General features: G+C 40.1%; 1 protein-coding gene across 4 annotated transcripts in view; it reads right to left on the bottom strand.

The window, feature by feature from the left end:
- PPM1L (protein phosphatase, Mg2+/Mn2+ dependent 1L) overlaps window positions 1-15009 on the bottom strand; it is a 316391-nt gene extending 301382 nt beyond the window's left edge. The window contains exon 1 of one of the 4 annotated variants that reach the window (XM_063620390.1): window positions 13452-15009. In XM_063620390.1, the coding sequence (XP_063476460.1) occupies window positions 13452-13850 (399 nt within the window). In that variant the 5' untranslated portion in view covers window positions 13851-15009. Of the gene's footprint in view, window positions 1-515; window positions 12494-13451 lie in introns of those variants that run through there. The other 3 variants (XM_063620389.1, XM_063620394.1, XM_063620393.1) reach the window with 3 other exon arrangements.
- Window positions 15010-21399: the final 6390 nt, after the last annotated feature.

The following is a 21399-nucleotide window of genomic DNA, read 5'->3' as shown; positions in this document are numbered from 1 at the left end:
GAAATGCCACTAAAGCTAAATAGGAAGTTGAGCCAGTAAGCATTTTTATAAATTGACAATAATCAGACCAGAAAACATAATGAAAAGATGGTCTCATTGTAATCAGTTTATAGTAACAGCAGAAGGATAAGTACTTCATCCTCATACACAGAATTTACTCCAAGTGCACTCATTTGGCCTACCAAAAAGCCTTTTACACTCTCTTCTCACTGTAGCCTAGACCATTGCTAGGTTGTCTCCCTCCGAAATGGGTACAAAAAGTTCCTACCCTCCCAGGAATCCCCTCTTTGGCCTGGAGTAGATTAGAATATTTTACAACAAAATAACACTTACAATATCTAATAATTAAAGAACAAAAATCCTACTGAATTTGACCAACAAATTCATCATCTAAAACAGGAGATAGTAAAGTAAAAATGGATAGCCAACAGAAGAACTACTATAATATTTCCACATTCATCAGCAGCATTAACTATAGTGAATACAGTTATATATTAGAGAAAAAAAAACCCCACCTTGTTGTTCTCCAAACACTCAGACCCCTCCTGATCGCTAGTTCACACAGCAGAGAAAAAACCTGAGTTAGAAAACTAATGGCAAAAACTGCAATTACTTTTGCACCAACCTAACACCTAGTAGTAGTTTCTTAAGACTTGATGGGGCCCTAAAATACCAAACTTATGTCTCAGCTCTAAAATAAAACCATCCCTAAGACAATCCAAAAATAAGAAGGTTTACTCTTTTCTGAAGTCCTCTAAAGTCTATTTTCCCCCATATCAGTGTTATACACTTTACAGCAACATTCTCCAATGAGGTTACTAATGTGCAGAACAAGCAACATTCTCTAAACCCCCTTCCCACCTATGTGGCTCACTCAACAACCATTTCCACTTCTCCTTCTTCCTGGCTAATACAATTCTAGTTTTGTTCGCCTTTCTAAGTTGTCATGTCCTCCAGAGGCTGGGGTCCTCCTCAGACCCAGAATGAATTATGATGGGTCATGGCTAATCATGCTGATCACATTCCCATGACCAAGTCATTGGTTTAGGCATGAACATGTGATACAGCTATGGCCTATAAGATGTGAAAAGTACTTTATAGAGAGATTTCCTGAAGCTTAAAGAAGAACGGGACAGATATAATTTCCTGCTCATGTCTCTGGATGTAGTTATACAAAGATGGATGCAGCAGCTCAGAGTATCACATCTTGCAACCATGAGGGAAAACTGAAGAGAATTTCTGAGACACTGAACCAGAGCCTTGAAGTCATTGAGCTGCTAGATCAAAAGCCTCTTTTGAGTCTTTTGTTATGTGAGATAATAACTGTCTCCAGTGTTTAATCTGCTTCCACTTGAGTTTTCTGTCACTTGCAACCAAAAACTTCCCAATAATGTACCATCTAGGTGGCCAGCTAGAACCCACTCCACCCGTAGCATAAGTCTCTGACAACAGAGACTTATAATAGACAAAACCAACCGATCTGTAAGAGGACATTTCCTTATTGCCAGACTAGCTCTTTACAAACAGGAGCCACTACTGATTATCTAGAAACTATTCTGTCTTTAGTAGAAATTACATTGAATTTCCCTTTTTGAGATGAGTACTTCTCACATAAATTTAATGTTAATATTTAATTTGTGGGGAAGAGAAAAAATTATTAATATCATAGTTTTACCAGTTTTAAAATGGTAACAATCTAATCTTTATTTCTCTCTCTCTGATGAAGCCAGACTAGAAGAAATAGTCTTAAACCAAAGGGACCTAGTTCACATATAGAGATGAATTTCTTCAGAGAAAGGATTATAGTGAAAAAAATTCTCCAGGGAAAATGTGGAATCTCCTTGATGAAAGTCTTTAAAAATAGATATTTCATGTAGCTGTGAAGCCTTAGGCACTATATTTGGATTACATGACAATTCAAAAATCCCTGCCAGACCTATCTAGAGAGAAAACTCAGAAAGACAAATTTAGAAAACATCTAAGTGCTAAAATAAAACAGAAGTAAAAACTTCTTAATCTCAAACTCTGGAACATATCTATCATATAACTATGTAAACCAGCTGTTATAGAAAATTCACTTCATTATCTATGGAGAAAAAGATAAACACTATGATCAAAGATCCTACTATGTCTCAATTTCTGTAAAATCCTGACAGTGTCATTAAGAGACTTATTTGGCCAGAAAATATCCAGTGACTAATTTAACTGAAAATTAATTCATTTAATTAAAACGATAAATGAAAGCACTTACTAGATTAAAAAGAAATGGTACACACTTATCAGAATAAAACAGTTTCTGCCCTATTGCAATCTCATAACTAAGAGAATAAATTTTATACCATATTTTAGATTAAAAACTTTGCTGTCCAAGAGTAGTGCTGAATACAGACCCTCTTCTTAAAAATACAATTTGAAATATTTAAGATTTACTGCTACAGGGCATTAAATCACTGCTCACATTTATAGTGACCAAAATTTGCAACATTAATGTTGAAAAGCAAATGTAAGTAAGTGTTTACTACTCCAGAGAAGTCACAAGGTTTATAGACATGCAATAGACAACAGGTCTTTGATTTAGAAACTAAAACACACAGGCTGGGCGCAGTGGCTCACACCTGTAATCGCAGCACTTTGGGAGGCCAAGGCGGGTGGATCATCTGAGCTCAGGAGTTCAATATCAGCCTGGGTAACATGGCAAAACCCCATCTCTACCAAAAATACAAAAAATTAGCCAGGCATGGTGGCACACACCTGTAGTCCCAGCTACTTGGGAGGCTGAGGTGGGAGGATCACTTGAGCCTGGGAGGTGGAGTTTGCAGTGAACCGAGATGGTGCCTCTGCACTCCAGCCTGGGTGACAGGGTAAGATCCTACATCAAAAAAAAAAAAGAAACTAAGACACAAAGATCATCATCTGTCAGCTGCTCATACAAGAGCAGGACATGGAGGGCACTAATGGTGGATGGTATGGTAAAAAGTCTGTGAGTCTCAGAAATACAGCCTACTGCTATGGCACCTTTAGCTTCTGTAGAAACTAGAAAAGTTTCCAAGTTATTGTAGACCCATAGATGCCTAGCTTGGGGAGCAGATAGTTTTGCACGCATTAGAAAACAATGTCGCTCCACCTAGTATCACTGTAGAGTGTACATTTTGCACTATGGTATGCAATGGCCCCAAACTTGCCTTCAGGAGCCCCACGCCCAGTGGCAGACAGGAGCTCTCTTGTCTTCTAGGAATGGAAGAAAGTAGGTTAAGTCTCAATCTTAACAGACTCAAGTATCAAGGCCCTCCTTAATTCCAGAAAGGTTGGAAGCAGCTAAGGTTCCATTAAATTGGGCCCTATTCTCAAGAAACAGAGAAAGGGGAAAAAAAAAAAAAAAAAAAACTCCAGAGAGATCAAGTGATCAAGACTTGTAGCTTCTTTTTTTTCAGAAGTAAAATATTATATTGTATTACTCCATTTTAACGCTGCTATGAAGAAGTACCTGAGATTGGGTAATTTACAAAGAAAAGAGACTTAATTGACTCACAGTTCCACATGGCTGGGGAGGCCTCAGGAAACTTACAATAATAGTGGAAATCACCTCTTCACAGAGTGGCAGGAGAGAGAATGAGAAGTGCAAAGAGGCAAAAAGCCCCTTATAAAACCGTCAGATCTCATGAGAACTCACTCACTATCATGAGAACAGCAAGGAGGTCTAATGATCTAATGATCTAATCCCCAGATCTAATGATCTAATCCCCCCATGATCTAATCACCTCCCACGAGGTCCTTCCCTCAACACATGGAAATTACAATACAAGATGAGACTTCGGTGGGGACCCAGACCCAGAACATATCATATATCTTCACTTTTTAAGCACTTTTTCATAGCATAGACTTCAACTTTATTGAAAGTATATTAGTTTATCAATATGCATGACTTTTACCTATATAAATATTAATAAAAATGCTCTGTACTTTTCAGAGAAGGGCCTAAAACTATAAAACAAAGCTATAAAAGGGATGATCATTACATTAACTATTTTGAAAAGGATGGCTTCTTTTGTTTGTTTAAACTTTGACTTTGAAGATTTCTAGTAAAAACAGATTATAACTAGCCATAACCAAAGCTTGGCTTGACTTAAGGTTGGCTAAGAAAATAATGTATTAAGTAGCCTTCTAGAATGAAAATGCAGGATTAGCATCCACTCAAACTAAACATACCAACTCAGTATTATAAACAAATGAGAAAATGATATTTGCTGTTTAAAATTAACAATATATGTAATAGGAAACTGTTTTGATCCTGAAAAAGAAAAAAAAAGTCGAAGCTTGAATATAAAGAAAAATTGTGCAAACACATCCACACTCCTACATATTTATCCTAAAGTCAAGCCTTTGGTACTTTGAAGTAAAATAAAACATAAGTCATTTTTGTTTATTGTGACTGGTTATGCTAATACCACTATAATTTCTATGAAAGCCTTTCATGAGCCAACAGGCAAAAATATTGCAGATTTTCTGTAGTGGGATAGAGGTTCTGCCAGCAAAGAAGGAGGGTAGATTAGAACAGATGTTTGAATGTCAAGCATCACCTGCTCTGACTTCTGACCCCAATCTTTTTTAACTACAGGACTTTTCTAGGTAATTACAAGATCAACCTACCAAGGTTAGCAGCATAGGGTTTTCAAAAACACCACCACCTGTCACAGAGACACAACTGTCACAGTCATATGAGAAAACCAAAGTCCCACTAAGCAAATCGAGAAGACTAGGCAGTGTCCACATAACAATGTTATCAGCACTTCATTAACCAAATTAGGAGATCTGTAGGGCTTCAACCAAAAACTGATGGTACAGGCTTTGGTGACAGGGAGCTCTAAGTCTGAATCGCAGTTTCAAACCCTAGTTTCACCACCCACAAGCTGCGAGAGACCATGGGAAAATTACTTAACCTCTCAGTGCCTTAATTTCTACACCTACAGAATGGGGGATAATATAGTACCTACCTCATAAACTCTCATCAGAATTAAAATTAGATAACATATATAAAGTACTTTATAAATACTGCCTTGCATATTATACATACTCAATAAATGTCAGCAATTATTATTACCATCAGTAATGGTGGCTTCTCCTTTATTCCTTTGATCCAGAAATCCCTCTTCTGGAAACCCACCCTAGAAAAATAATCCAAACTACAGTAGAAACACAAAAATATTTATTACAATGGTATTTACAATGGTAAGAAGTTAGAGGAGCCTAAGTGTATACCAATAAGGAAGCAGTTGAGTAATTTCTCAAATATCTACTCAATAAAATATTGCTCTATCACTAAAAAATATATTCAAAATATAAATATAAAGAATTAAAATAGGCCAGGCGCAGTGGTACATGCCTGTAATCCCAGCACTTTGGGAGGCCGAGCTGGGCGGATTGCCTGAGGTCAGGAGTTCATGACCAGCCTGGCCAACATGGTGAAACCCCGTCTCTATTAAAAAATATGAAAATTAGCTGGGTGTGGTGGCGGGTGCCTGTAATCCCAGCTACTCGGGAGGCTGAGACAGGAGAATCGCTTGAACCCAGGAGACAGAGGTTGCAGTGAGCCTAGATCACACCATTGCACTCCAGCCTGGGACAGAACAAGACACCATCTTAAAAAAAAAAAAAAAAAAAAGAGAGAATTAAAATAAATAAAAAACAAATCAAATATAAAGCATTATAGAGCAAAATGACAGTATGTTTATAGAATTATACAAAGAAAAACAACAAGATTTAAATCTACATATGTATATTTTTATAATTATGTAAAATTATATTTAAAATGCATACTGTTTTAAAAAAAAGGTGAAGCTGGGCACAGTGGCACATGCCTATAGTCCCAGCTATTCAGGAGGCTGAGGCAGGACGATCATCTGAGCCCAGGAGTTTGTGGCTGTAGTAAGCTATGATGGTACTACTGCAATCCAGCCTCATCAACAAAGCCAGATCCTGCCCACCCCACTCCCCAAAAAACAAACAAACAAACAAAAAGACCAGCAAGCAATACACCAAAAATGTAACAGTGGATGTGACAGGGCAATGAGATTTGGAGGAATGTTTCTTCTTTTCTGTAGTATCTATCATGGAGTCATATTATTTTATAATTTTAAAATTAGTTTACTTTAAAATATATTTGACTTGCTGCAGATTTATTTTAACATTCATTAAGTAGAATTACTAAAATGGTAACAAAAGTTATGGAAACCCTGACATCAGTCTTACCACCTCAAGAGTTATCCACTCCCATCACATCCTCTCCCTCTCTTTCAACAATGGCCCACACTCCTGGGTTTCATCTTCACTGCTCTGTCTCAAGCTTCCCAATTGACCCTCTCCCCTCATACTTCTATCTTGTTAGTTCAAATCAATCCTCCACATAGTTTGGAGGAGCAGGATTACTAAAGCATGGATTTTATGCCATTCCTATAGAGTAGTTCTCCAATATATACAGAACATGGCCAAGGCTCCTCAGCACAGCTTCAATACTAGTGCTAACAATAGTTGCAGCAGCATCTCCCACTCTCCTCACCTGTGTGTATCCCAAACCCCAGGCCATGGCTCTTCAACAGGGGGACCTAGAATGCTGGTATATTTTTGTCATTGTAAGTTATGTCACAAGCAATGTGTTATCCATAATGGTTCAAGTACCTTAGTTGTGAATTATTTATTTTTTTAAACTAGCTAGAAAAACATCAGTTTTATTCCTATAATCTCTTCCCATTTACCTGCATTAAAAATGAGGATGGAATTTATGCTGAAACATTGCCCATAACTCTGTGTTTCCCATGGAGGCATGATACAAATAAAATCTTCTCTGTCACAAGCCACAGTGAAAGGGATACTCCAAACCAGAGCTCCTCACAAAGTGGCATCACTGGAAGTGCTCTCCACCTGCAATGGGAGCAAGTAGGCTGCCTTGCTTCAAATTATGGCTGGCAATTAAATTTTAAAAGCCACCTTTTCTCCTCATAAAAAAAAGCAAGGGGAGGAGGATAGAGGAACTCTAGAGACAACCAGAGACTAGGAGATAAATCTTTTTAGAATCATTCTACTCCATCAAGATGGAGACAGCATCTCAGCAGGTTAAAGGCCAAAAATTTCATTTCATGGATTTTTCCACTCCTGATGCTGACATGAAGTTTCTTTTTCAAATAAATAAACTTAACATTAAAAAACAGTTAATTTAAAAATAAGTTTAGTATATCAAAACACAGAGAGTACTTGAATATGGAAAAAAATTATAAATGAGCTTCTAGAATGATTACTGTTGGGGAAAGCCTACTCCTGACAAATAAGACTACCTGCCTTCTTCCAACTGTGCCTGCATTTTATTTCCTCTGTACCATTTCCTTATTTTTTCTTCAACCTCTAATGTCATCTTCCCCCCCTTTCTCCACCCAATCGCTGTCTACAGAAATGCTAGGATACAATTAAATGTCAGTTCCTCTTCAAAATTATCTAAAATTCCCCAAGCTCCTTCAGTCAAGCCATCACACACTTGTAGGTGGCAGGCATCTTGTAACTCTGCTATTTTTTAAAAAAAAGGTCATCTCTCCAAGTAGACAGAATGCTTCCTGAGGACACAGAATGCACCGAATCATCTTTAGACATCACATAGAACACAACACTGCTTTTCACAGGTGCCAGACTCTACAGAAAATGTTGGCTTAATTGAACCGAATTTCTTAACAACCTGTTCAGAAGACGCAGCAAGGTCAGCAGTCAGGTTCCTACACTCCCGTACAAAAAGGTCTTTAAGCACAGGCATAGGAAGGAGGGTTTCATTGAAAAAAAATTTTTTTGCAGAAACTTTAATGTGCCATTTTAAACCAAAATAATCAGAATCTTCTCTTAAACCATAAGGCATTTGTCCATATTAAATCCCTAGGCCTCTTATACATCATAATGTGAAAGTCGAACATTTACTATCAGCAGCTATAATGTCTGAAAAGCAGATCATTCACTGTGCCAGTCATAATTTATTTATTAAGAAGTATATCTTATTTCAGAAGGATCCAGTGAAACTTACATAAATACATATAATACAAGCTAAAATGACATATCTAAGAGAAGAGAAAAATGGTGATATGGTTTGGCTGTGTCCCCACCCAAATCTCATCTTGAATTCACACATATTGTGGGAGGGACCCGGTGAGAGGTAATTTGAAACATCGGGGCAGGTCTTTCCCATACTGTTCTCATGATAGTGAATAAGTCTCACAAGATCTGATAATTTTATAAGAGGAAGTTTCCCTCCACAAGCCCTCTTCTTCTCCTGTCTGCCACCATGTGAGACGCGCCTTTCACCTTCCGCCATGACTGTGAGGCTTCCCCAGCCACGTGGAACCATAAGTCCATTAAACCTCTTTCTTTTGTAAATTTCCCAGCCTTAGGTATGTCTTTATCAGCAGCATGAAAATGGGCTAATACAAATGGGATAAAGGAAAATTTAGTGTAGGAAAGATAAACTGTCCTAGGAGTGAGGTTCATGTACCAGATGAATGTATTCCATAAAAGTCTGCACATTTGCTAGAGGTGGGTCAGAGGTTTGGCTCTTAATACTTGTAGCAGCCAACAAACCCAGGATGGCCCAATCAGTTACATAATTCGGCATCCTTAAGATAAATAGGTAATAGAGTACTATTTCTCCCTTGGTCCTCATTAAAATGATACTATATAATATAACAAATGATTTCCTCAACAACATTCTTGTAGTTGATTTCTCAGAGCTAAGGAGGCTATTCCTCTAAACTACCCTCAGAGGCAAATGACAGCAAACAATTCAATAAAAGCAAATGATGGACAGGAAAGCAGGAGGGCCAAGCAAGGGGTTCAGACATACAGTTCCTTGCAGGGCTAGATGCATCAAAACCAGATTTTATTCTATCTAGACTAACCTGAAATCCAGAGGCTTCATGCATCCACTTGTCTCTGAAACTACAAAGAAAATTTGATATGCAAGCCCTTTTTTTCTGGGGAATATGTCTGTAGTTTCATAACATTCTCAAAGAGCAGCATGACTCAAGAAAAGTTAAGAACCACTGATCTAAAGAATCAGACTATATATATATATTCTTCAGGCAACCCTCCATAAGCAGTTTATTTTCTGAGCTTCTGAGAAGTGCTGAGCCTAAAGACTGCAGTCCCTGGCAAGCGCTTGAAGTATGGCTTCTCCCTCATGCAAAATGTGGAACTCTAGGCTTTAACCACTGGCCAAGCTGTGTGTCAATTGTCAAGATGCATAAGACCTTTAATAAAGTAATGCTCATGAATATATGGAGCACATAACAATCTATTTTTTTAGCTAGGCTTCAGCCATGAACATTGATAGAGGTGCCAAAGGATTTGGTGATATTTCTTCTAGATGGTATTAAAAAAAAAGAAATAAACAAACAAACAAAAAAAACACCTTTTGCCTGTAGATAAAAATTACAAGTAAGCACAAAAACAATGATTTTCCTAGACAGAAATCATTTTTTATCTTAAAATAATCTTTCTACATCAACTTATATAACGAGCTCCTTTTTACCTTTTTGTTGTTTGAATCTTGTTACATAAGAAAACAACCACTGGCATACCTTTAGACACATACACACACTGTGAACCATCCACACACAGTATCATGGTTAGAATCAAGGGAGGAAGCTGGCCTGTAGGACCACTGAGATAAGGCTCTTTAAAATTTCATCCATCTAGAAGAAGCCACAGTCCTACAGAGTCTGGTCCTCAGCATAAAAAGTCCAGAGACATATCTTTGCCAAAGAATCCACAGTTAAATATGCTCAAGAGAACTAACTCATGGTAACCCAAATCATAAGAGGCTGAAGTACAAATCAGAATACCAATTTATTAATTAATCATAGAGAATATTCCTTTTGACTAGTAAGAAAATTTACACCTAAAGCCACGACACAGTTTTCTCAAATATCTGGATAACTGAAATCCTGAATTGGTAATCAGAAGTCCACTGAAAGTTAGAACCTTGAGATATAGAGAGTTTGGGGGATACCTAATAAATTATCCCTGCACTATATACATCTTCATAGTGATCAAAGTTGTGGCTCACACAGGAAGAGTCTCTCTCCCTTGAATATTGCTGCCCCAGCACTGCAGACTTCCTGGTCTTTTTGGCCTTTCCTCTTCCATATCCTTCTCTCCATTAGGTACTTCTCTAGACAGGGTACAATACACTGATGAAGTTGCACCTTACAGGCATTATTATCCCTATTTTTTAGATAATAAACTCCCAGATAAAGCTGTTTCAGCAACTTGTCCAATGTCACAGCTAGAATAAAGCAGAGCACAGATTCAAAGCCCGATCTCAAGTCAAAACCTATGCTTCTAATCTTGAAGTAAACAATACCTTCAAGGTGTTTTTTCCTGGGCCTTCCTACCTACCAGTCTGATTTAAATGTCCCTCCTCTGTGTCACCATAACACTCTAAGTGCACCATGACTATAACTTTTGGTATAGAGGTCTGTCTCTCTCACTAGACTGAAACTTTTTGAGGATGGGGTTATATTTCATTCGCCCTTGTATCCCCAGGGCACCACCTATCTAGGTAAATATTCAAGCCAATTTGTCCAATGGTTTCATATAGAGATCAACAAACTGAAGGCCTTGAACTAGCCACATAGCCTTAGGAAGGTCACAACTTCTCCAACTATCAGCATCTCAGCTTAAAAGAAAAAAAAAAGGGTGAGGGATGAAATGGATATACACAGATGAAATGGATATACACAGATGAAATGGATATACACAGATGAAATGGATATACAAGGTAATGTCTCCTCTGCATCTAAAGAGCACTACAATTACAGACGGGCCCTAGTTTTTGATGGCCTATCTTACTAGTGTGAGTTATTAGAAATAAAATTAAACTCCTCATTTATCATCTATACCATTCTAGAGATAGAATATACATAAATAATAGAAAGTTCAGAAAAAGCTTCCTCTTTTGTGACAAGAGCTAACATCACCTATACTAAAATCAAACAGTGGCACCCTCCTCTGGTGAATGTTAAAGGAGCTAAACAACACACAAGAATTAGATGGTAGGATTTTGAATGATATATAAAGAAAAAGCAAGAGAGAAATTACCTAATATTGTCACCGTTATACTCCCAATAGCAATTAAGTAACTCCTTTTGTAGCACTGTCCTTATTTTGCCCTAAAACAAAGCCAAAATGAACTAACTGGCTACATACGGTAAGGGATTATGAACAGAACAATTATTCTATTTTTATGAATACTGATAATATCAATTATTTTGCAAACAGCATGCTTTTTAACGTAAGGCACAAAGAAAAGTATTTCATGGTTTGGCTAACGATGATCATCTTTTCATTTGTTGTTAAAAAATTTAATGACAAGCCACGTACGTGTAAAATACTTTTAGTAAAATAAAAGCATTTATCGTGTCCCTTTTCTGGATGGTACATTTACCACAAGATAGTACTAGAAATTTTTCAACCTGAAAAGTGTTTTGGTGTGCAACTTTCAGGTTTTACAGTACCAACTTAAAAGAAAAAGAAATTTAAATCACCCAATCACTTACACTTTTTTAGCCCAAGGCTAAGACTATGCCAATGCATCACACCCAGACAACCACAACCCAAAATTTCACCTCATTACTATTACAACCAAATATTTAATAAAATTAAAACTGTGCTTTCTAAGACCAGAAGCAGATTATCACCAGCCACCAATTTTAATATAAAAATATATAATAAATATAAGCTTGTTAAATGATTTACAAAGGAGGGAATCACAGTTTCCTTCACTCGCATTGAATTTAGGCACAAAAAAATGAAAATACAGATAAGTTTGCTTCAAGCCAAGAAGACAAATCAGCCATTATACTGGCAAGTTTGTCATTAAGGTATGTTTTTGCCCATGTACACAGCCTCTTTTCCCTCAATTAATTTTACATCTTTCACTTACTCTGTGACCAAGGGGAGGGGATCCCGACACTATCCAAGAGGTTACAAATTTACAACCAGCGAGAAACTTGCATTCTGAAAAAACAGAATATAAAAAAAGCTAGAGTAGATGGAAAATGGCAAAAACTGATTTCAGTTCTACCAAATGAGTTTTCCTACTAAGTTTGTCATTCTTGGCAAAGTTGGTTCTACAAGGCAGGTAGGCACAGTAGCATGAAAAGATTAACAGAGTGATGGGTGAGGAATGCAGATAAGATATCCAGTTGAAAGTTTTCTCAATGTTCACCCAAAACAAGGCCAAAGAACAAGCAAATGCTTGAAAAGGAATGGCAGTCCCTGCAGTTCCCTACAGCCTACCCAGAGATCAGCGGGCAGAGAAGAAAGTTGGGGGAAAACTTGTATGAGAGTTCAGGGGAGGGGTGTAATCATAAACAGGAAGGGGTTAAGAATAAGAAAAGTATGCTGCCGAAAGGGAAAACAAAGAGTATGCAGCAATGAACCCGTTACAAACTGCCAAATTGAGAGATGGGGTGATTGGCGCAGTGTTCTTTGGAGCATGGTGCTAGAGCCTCGTTTGCCTCTCACTTTGCCTGGGCCAATGCGCAAGGACCAGAGCCAACCCTTGCCTAACCTCCAGGAAACCTGGGCCTCAGCGCACAACCCGGGTGCCGCAGAAATGTGGGAGAGGGAATTGAACTGGCCTCTAGCTATCTCCTGCTTCCAGATGAACCACAAACAAAGGAATTTAGAAGCAGGTCGACGTCTGCACCCCCAAGCCCTCCAGGGCGCAAGGGTGAGGTCAAAGCACCGCCTCCTTTGCGGGCATAGCCACCTCTGCAAAGGCCAGGGACATCTAGGTCCCGCTCTGAGATCCTAGTAAAAACAAGCGGCCAGCGAGACGCTCCTGTCAATTGGCCCCATTGCACTTGTAAAGTTGATAGAGTTGGAAAGAAGCGCAGAGCTGCCCCTCGGATTCCTCCCTAGAGTGAAGGCGATGGGAAGCAGTCACAGCTTCCTTCACCCTCAATGAGCTCGCTCTGCAAATATAGCCTCTTTGCCTAATGAAGCATAAAATATACTGTCTTACTTCTCTGTGCCTAGTTCAGCTCAAACCCTAGAACAAGGGCACTGGGATCTGGGACCAAAGTTCACTGGAGATACCATTAATTCTCCTTGCTAAACTAGCACAGTGTTTGCTGGGTTCCGGCCTTGGGAACCTCATATTAAGTAGCAACAAATATGCTGTGGATGACTCTCCTTTCCCTAAAGTGGACCCTCAGCCCCAAGAAGTCTGTATCCAGCAGTGCTTTTGGCAACTGGAGCCGCATTTGTCCAGCCAGGCACTGTGGTGTCATCACCACGCCCCTCGCACCCAGATCCTCTCCCGCTGCGCACACGCTGTCCTGTTGTTTACACACACACACACACACACACACACATGAGGCATACACGGACACAAATACAAAGCCCCGGGTAGCTCCTACCTCTCCCCCGTGCCCGTCGAAGATCCCGAAGATGGACGGGTGCGTCTTGTTGGCCAGATCCGTGAGAACTTCGAAGCGGTCCTCCATGTGGTCTCTCCGGCCCTGGATGGAGTACACCGCCACATTGTGGTTCTTGAACTCCCAGGTCTTGGAAAACTCGGCCTCGAGCACATCAAGCCCCCCAAGTCGATCGTTCTGCATGATCTCGGCTACCTTGCCCTTCACCATCTTCACGGCGTCCCGGCTGGACTTCACGATGGTCTTCACCTCGTCGGTGTGGAAGAAGTAACTCCACAGAGCCAAGCTGATGCACAGCAGGAAAAGCGTCTCGGGTCTCAGCAAGAAGTAGCGCATGATGCGACCCAGCAGAGATAGCAAAGTCATTGTATCCTCTATCATTTATTATCGCTAGAGCCTCAACCACCACCACCGACGCGCGCTCCGAAGGCTCGCCGGGTCCGGGAGCACTGCGGGGACAGCCCGCCGGGAGTGAGGCGGAGCAGTGCCGGAGGGTGGGAGAGAGGCTCGCCGAGCTCAGCCAGAGGCAGCCGAGCAAGCGGCTCCGAGCGGGCAGCGCTAGCAGAGGCAGCTTCCCTTTTGTCTCCCCGCCTCGGCGGCCCGGAGGCCCGTCCCTGCCGCCCGCGCCGCCTCCCTTCCCTGAGCCCCTTTGTGAGACCGCGGCGGCGGCGGTAGCAGCAGCCGCCGCAGCAGCAGCCGCGGGTGCCCCGGTTGGGTAAGAAGAGCCAAGTTAAAGTTGCGCTGGGCGGGTCTGCCGCGGTGAGCGGGAGAGTTCAGGGGCGCCGGCGCCCGCGCGGCCCCTCCGGGGGTACCCCCTCGAGACTCCCGGGAGCGATCAGCAGGTGAGGCGCAGGGCTCCAGAGCCCGGCGGACGAGGGATGCAGGTCCCCTTGGTCGCCGCCGCCGCAGCGGAGCGCGGAGATGGCGGAACGTTCCAATTCCTTCACACACCCCGGGGGCCCCAGAGAATAAAAGTTTTGCGGGAGCCTGGGCAGAGACAGGGGTACGCAGAGCCCGGCGACGCGGCAGGATCGGTACTGAGCCGCAGGCGGCCGGCTGGGCTCTGCCTGCCTCTCCCAGGGACCTCCCGGCTCGGCTCGGCTCGGCTCAGCTCGGCTTCACTCGCGCGCTCCCTCCTCGCGTCCCGGCTCGCGCGCGCTCCGCCCCGCGCGCTCTCGCCCCGCCCCGTCCCGCCCCTTGAGTCGGGACTCGACACCCCGAGGTGTTCCCACCGAGCTGTCAGAGGCTGAGCAAGTTCCGCGGCCCCCGGTGCGCACTCGCAGCCCCATGCGGTCCAGGACAGCCAAGGGGGAGAAAAGAAGGAGGTCCGCTGCCTAGCTCTTGCGAATCGTTGTTCCTTCCCCCTGTGCCGGCTCCTAAGACAAGCTAATACTGACCCCGGTAGTCTTAGCGTTGGTTTTCCAGGAGCTACTGCTGCTCACTGGGAAGCCGAGAGCCGTACGTGAGCGTTCCCCCCTTCGGCGGCTGCACTGTAGTGCGGTCCCCGCTTCGCCAGGCATAAGGCAAGCGAGAAGGGACGCACTTCTCCCGGCTTGCAAAGCGATAGGGAGACTATCGGGCCGCTGGCCGCGTTTTCGGCGTTCAGCAATAGAGGCCTTCCCGGATCTCCCGAGAAGCGGGGAGCGAGCCTGGGTCTAGCAGCCTTCTCCCTTCCGAGAACAGCAGAAAGGGGGAACTCGACAGAATGACCTCTGTTTCCCCAAAGAAGTGCACTCTGACGATAACCTGGGGAGGGACGAGAAGGGCCGCTCTTTCTGAGAGCCGCCGCCGCCCCTGGAGTAGGGGACTCAGCGGCCACGAAGGCCTTCCCTGCTCGCGACCTTTCCACGGGGAGGCACGAAGCTTCCGATGGGGGCCCCGGGGCGCTCCTGACTTTTCTACGGGGCGAGGGTTCTGACCCTGCGGTTCAGGTTTAAAGGTCCCTTAGAAGCTCGCAAGTGGTAGTCTCCCACCACCTCCTCGGTCATCGCAGGAAGAAGGCGCAGTGGGGGCGGGAGTCTGGATGAGCGGAGAGTAGCCGCCGCGGAGAAGAGTGCGAGCTTGCAGGAGCAGACGAGGATAACTCGAAATGTGGGCAGGCAGGTGTTGGTGGGTCTTGAAGGTGGGAAAGCATGAGAAAAGAACAATGTTCGCGTCCGCTTAGAATACGGAAACAAGTGAGCTTTAAAGGAAAATACTCATTCTCATTACCCCTGTCCAGGAAGAAGAGTGCTGATCTGCTTCTTCCAGTCCGCTGGGCTGGAGAGCAGAGAGGCTACTTGATCCCAGCCAAGCCAGTGTCTGTCCCCCAACAAGCACTTCTGACTTGGTGTGATCCCCATTCCTTTTCTAAAAATAAAAAATAACAAGAAGTCCTGGAAGGAAATACACTAAAATGTTCCCAGTGGTTAATCATTCGTACAGTAGTAGATTATATGCAGCTTTCATTTTCTGCTTTAGACTTTTGTCTATTTTCCACAACTTTTCTAAAGTTTCCACCATAAGCAGAAAAAAATGAAAACGTAAGCATTTAAATGGCATATACAATATAATCTCAATAATTAAACATGCATACAAAAGACAGGAAGGAGATATGAAGAACTGCTAACAGTATGTTATTTTTCACAACTAGGATATAGTCTCCTGTCCTGCTTTACCTTTCAGGTATTTTCATCTGATAAATAGAGAAACAGTTTAAAATAAATTCAGTCATTCTGTTCAATAGTCAAGAGGTTCCAAAATGAGATAATAAATTAAAAAGCCTTTAGAAACTATAAAGAAAAGTAATGCATTCGTGTTATTTTGAAGATAAGTTTACAATATTTCTTACTGTAAATTATCAAATCACTTTTAGGTGCATTGTCAGTCTTTCTGTACATGGATCCGTTTCACTGTGGCAAAGGCAACTTGCAGATAAGCTGATAAAGATTCCAGAACTACAAATCAAACTAGGCCCTGGAGTAGCAGTAAAATTCCAAACCCAAAGGCCCATCCAGTCTGTCCACTACGTTCCTATATTGATGAGAGCAGAACAGACACTCATGAGAGACATGACTTCTGCTTCCCCCATAACTAAGTAAAGAAGAGAGATTACCATACTGATAATCTCCCTGGAGGTTTCATAGCAAGGTTTGACTTGATGAATTAATTAATAAATCCAAATATCCTGAAGATTTGGTGGAAATATGCTTTGACATTTACATCTAAGTATTCATCCGTGAAAATCAAAATATTTTTTCATGCAGACCCTATAGGCATTTTCTTATTAAAAAATTCATGTAGTTTATGTGGCAATTTCCAAAAATGCCTAAATAAACGCTGTTATAGTTTACTGTGAATATTAATAATTACAAAAAGAAAAAAGACCTTCCAGTAGTGACAAACTAATATTTGCATATTCGTGAGGATTATGAAGGTTTTTTCATATATGGCAATGTTATTTTCATTCTCCTAACAATCCTCTGAGGAAGACAGAAGTTATTATATTATCTCTGTTTATGAGGAAAGTGAAGCACAAAGATGTTAAGTGAATATCACTGTTCAGCAAATAAGAGGTTAGACATACAAACTCAGTTCTTTTGATTACCAGTTCAATACTCTTAACATCCATTATTGGGCGGTGATACTGAGATGATTACTCTAATTTTTATGCTTCTCCACTAATATTTCACTAGATTTCTGTTACAGAAATCTCAAAAAGAATGCATGTATTCTTATTCCACAATTCTGTTTTTAGCCTTTGGGATAAGCACTTCACCATGGGTATTTACCTCACCCATTGAGAATACCTGTGGGGCAGAAAACAGGTGCAAGTAAAGTGTACTTCTTTAATAAACACGTAAGAGATCTGTTGCTAAAGTAAAATAGTGTCAAAATTTCACAGAGGAAAGAGGTACCAAAAAGTATGCATTATACAAATACTTTGCCATTGCAAGTGATATGGTAATGAACAGAGAATTAATGGCAATCCCAGGTTTTCATGGGATATAACAATAGTGATCAAACTGTTTACAGGCAATTACTGTTTTCTGCTTTGCAATTAATCCATGTCAGCCTTGCAAGTATATAAAAAATATATAGCTTTTAAAAATAGTTTATTCTCAAAAATATTTCAGAGTTGTAGCTCTTAGGTTTAGAAAGTCTTTAAAACGGAGTTTGATAACCAATAAATCTATTTTCTAGTATGATGTTGTTTTAGGATGTCCTTATCTACTTTTTTTTTTATCACCTCATAGAACATGATAAAAAGTGTCTCACGCCTGTAATCCCAACATTTTGGGAGGCCAAGGCGGGCAGACCATTTGAGCCCAGGAGTTTAAGACCAGCCTGAACAACAGATGAAACCCTATCTCTACTAAAAATACAAGAAATTAGCCAGGAATGGTGGCATGTGCCTGTAGTCCCAGCTACCCAGGAAGCTGAACTGGGAAGATCATCTAAACCTGGGAGGTGGACAGTACAGTGAGCTGTGATTGTACCGTGCACTCCAGCCTGGGTGACAGAATGAGACCCTGTCTCATAAAAACAAAACGTAAAGTGACTTATCTGCTGAGACTCTAAATGATAAATATGATTTTTAAAATCCTTTCAAGTAAATTTTATATGAAACTTTTATACACATAGAAATTATCTGCACAGTTTTAAATTTCTCAATTATCACTTTGATTTATATTCTTAAATTGTTCCTGCCATCTGTATACAAATATGTAGTAGGTATTAAGTAGGACTCTCTTACTGACATTCTATTAATATATACCTATGTATGTATAACCTTTTAAAGGACACATATAAAAGAGCATGCAAGTATTGTTATGAAATACAACAACCATGCATGAACACAGAGCACCCAACCAAAAAACTGGAGTGTTACCAATATCTTCATCCCAACCTAGTTCTTCCCCTATCCCACCTCCATGCCTGTCCTCTCCACAGGTAGCCTACTATCCTGAATTTTATATTTTACTATTCCCTTGCCTTTTTTTTTTTTTTTAACGCGATCTTGGCTCAGGCGATCCTCCCACCTCAGTCTCCCTAGTAGCTGGGACTATAGGTGCATGCCACCACACCTGGCTAATTTTTGTATTTTTTGTAGAGACGGGGTTTTGCCATGTTGCCCAGGCTGTTCTCGAACTCCTGAGCTCAAACAACCCACCGACCTCAGCCTCCTGCCTGCCCTTTTAAAAAATAACTGTATCATATATGTCTGCATCCCTAAGTAATACATTTTTTAGTTTTGTTTTGGTTTTGAGTCTTATAAAAAATGGTGTCTTACTGTATATAGTCTTCTGGTACTTGTTTTTTTCTCTATTATGTTTCTAGATCCTCCTATGTTGTTGCATATAGCTATAAATTGTTGCATATAGCTATATATTGTTACATATAGGTGTAAATCAGTCATTTTACAGCTATTTAATACTCCATTGTGTGACTGTTCCATAAGTTATATATTCATCTTCTGTGGATGTTCAAATTTCTAAGTTTTTACTATTAGGATCAATAATTTCTTGAATTACTCTTTCTTGAATTACTCTTGGTGCACGTATGCAAAAGTTTCTCTAGGTATATACCTAGAAGTGAAATTACTTAATGACAGAGAATGAAAATGTTTGACTTTACAACTTAAGGCCAAATTGTTTTTGAAAATATGTTGTTCCCTTTTGCAGTCTAACCAACAGTGTAATCAAAGCTCCTTAATGAAAAGGACCATATAAATTATGTTTTAAAGTAGTTTTCAGTTTGGTCCTTTAGTAAATAGTTATCCATGATCATGTCTATTAAACCATATTAAGTCTTCAATTCTTCTCATAAAACCTTTCTAGATGCAAAATTTAATACTAAATCTTGTTTTAAATGCCTGTCCACATATCAATAAAAATGTTTTAAAATAACTACATAAAAATAAAAAATGTCAATGACCTTCAAGTGAAAAATAAATGTGTTAGTAGTATAGCTAAAAAAAAAATTCATCAGCTTAAGTATAGTAGTATAATAGTATATCAATTTAGATTTACATTAATATCCCTGGGGTTCTATCAAACAGAACTCACGTGACAGACACCAGTTATTTTGGGGTGCAATAGGATTTTATTTCACTGAACTCCAAAAACACAAGAATGTTTCTAAAACCCAAGTTTTTATATTAATTACAGAGATATATCAAAGATAGTTTTTTTCTGAATAAAACTTTTATATCATTGCACTAACTCTGTATACACAAACCATACGTATCCTAAGAATCCGTCATCTGATTCCCCTAGGCTTCTCTCTGATAATCTTCAAACAAGGTTCCTAAATTTTAATGTTAATCTAAAGCATTTCCTAAATTTTTGTATACCAATTGACACACATCAATATTCTAGCTAATTTATAACATGAAGCATTGTGAATAATTGAACAATTCTTTTGTAGTGGATCCAAGAAATAACATGAGTGGAAAGATAAAATTTTGTTTCTTTCCATAGGAGGTAGGGTCGTTTTGTTTTTGTTTTTTTTCTTTAGCGCAATTCAGAAAGAAGAAAAATTGCCTCAGGAACACAACCAACTCTGTTTGGTAGCCCAACAGAACAGTGAGAATTGAGCCCTTGAGAATTGTTGGTGTTAATTCAAGCTTGATGTCCATTTGTATTATATCAAGGTAAATTAATGTTAATATCCCATTCTTATACACAAATTTTTCTGATGGCTTCTCTGAGCACCCTGAGAATAATTTGTATTCCCTCCAGTTTTTCTATGTTCCCCAAATGGTTCCCATTGAAAACATTTGTTTGATGTTGGGCGCACTGTTAGAAACACTAAATTTGGGAAACTGAGTAGTTTTAATATGTAAAAGTATTCACCAAACCTTTCTGTTTTTTACCTCTTAAGATGCTTGCTTGATAGGACTGCAGAAAATCTTTAGTCACACGGGATTTAACTTGAGAGTTGATTTCTATATATGATACTTGAGGTAAAGGTTGTTATGCCCCAAAATAAAATTATGTGATCTAAGGTTACAAAGAGGTAAAACTAAGACATATGTCCCACTTCCATGGCACTTTCAAAAGAGTTCCTCTTTCCTAGCTCTTATGGTGCCTTAGTAACCTCCAACATTCATTCATTGCTACCTGAGCCCAAGTAGCCTATGATGGCTTCTTACATTGTCGCCATAACCCAAATTCACCAGGGCATTGTTTGCAAAGTCACTGTTCAATCTATTTTTCCCAGCCATACCTGTGCTGATCAGGAACTCCTTAAAAGGCTCCTCGCCTCTCTCCATCTACTCACAGCACACATGGCTCCCTCCCAAACTGTTATACTTCAATAAATAGTTCCCAAATGATATCATAATTGTAAAGGATTTTAATCACCACAAACTCCTCATGCCTATCCTACATATGGAGAAGACTCTTTCAATCCTGCTCCTGAGACTAAATATACTGTAATTGCTAAGGCTTTAAGTGACAGGCACTAGTCAAGGTCAAGTATAACAAACACTTACTGCCCTGAATTCTAATTACCAGTAACTTTCTATTTCCCAATCTTTTTCTTGATCACGAACTATTATTCCCATTGTGACCCTCCTATTCCTAGCTACCTGAAAACAACTTCTTAATTACCTTATTTTTCTTCTTCTTATACAACTCTTCTAATACGTTTAACCAGTGTTGTGCAAGTAAATGTTTAACCACCTGCCCTCTAGGAAGAGAAGGTAAAGACACAACTCTGTTGTGTTTGCCAGTTTCCATGGTATAAATCCTCTCACCATGGTTGATTTCAAACTATACCACTGACCACGAAGCTGGAAATAGTTGCCCAGTAGCCCACTATTATACAATATTTCCATCAAATGGACATGATAGATGTAAACAACATCAAGAGCATAAGCAGTATCAAAATGTAGTAAAATAAGAGGTGATGAATATTTATTACCTTTGTCTTTAATGTAGTTTAC

This window comes from Symphalangus syndactylus, chromosome 17, assembly GCF_028878055.3.
Source record: "Symphalangus syndactylus isolate Jambi chromosome 17, NHGRI_mSymSyn1-v2.1_pri, whole genome shotgun sequence".
NCBI classification, from domain to species: domain Eukaryota; kingdom Metazoa; phylum Chordata; class Mammalia; order Primates; family Hylobatidae; genus Symphalangus; species Symphalangus syndactylus.
The sequence above is the reverse complement of the archived record's forward strand: the minus strand, read 5'-3'. Positions and strand labels throughout refer to the sequence as shown.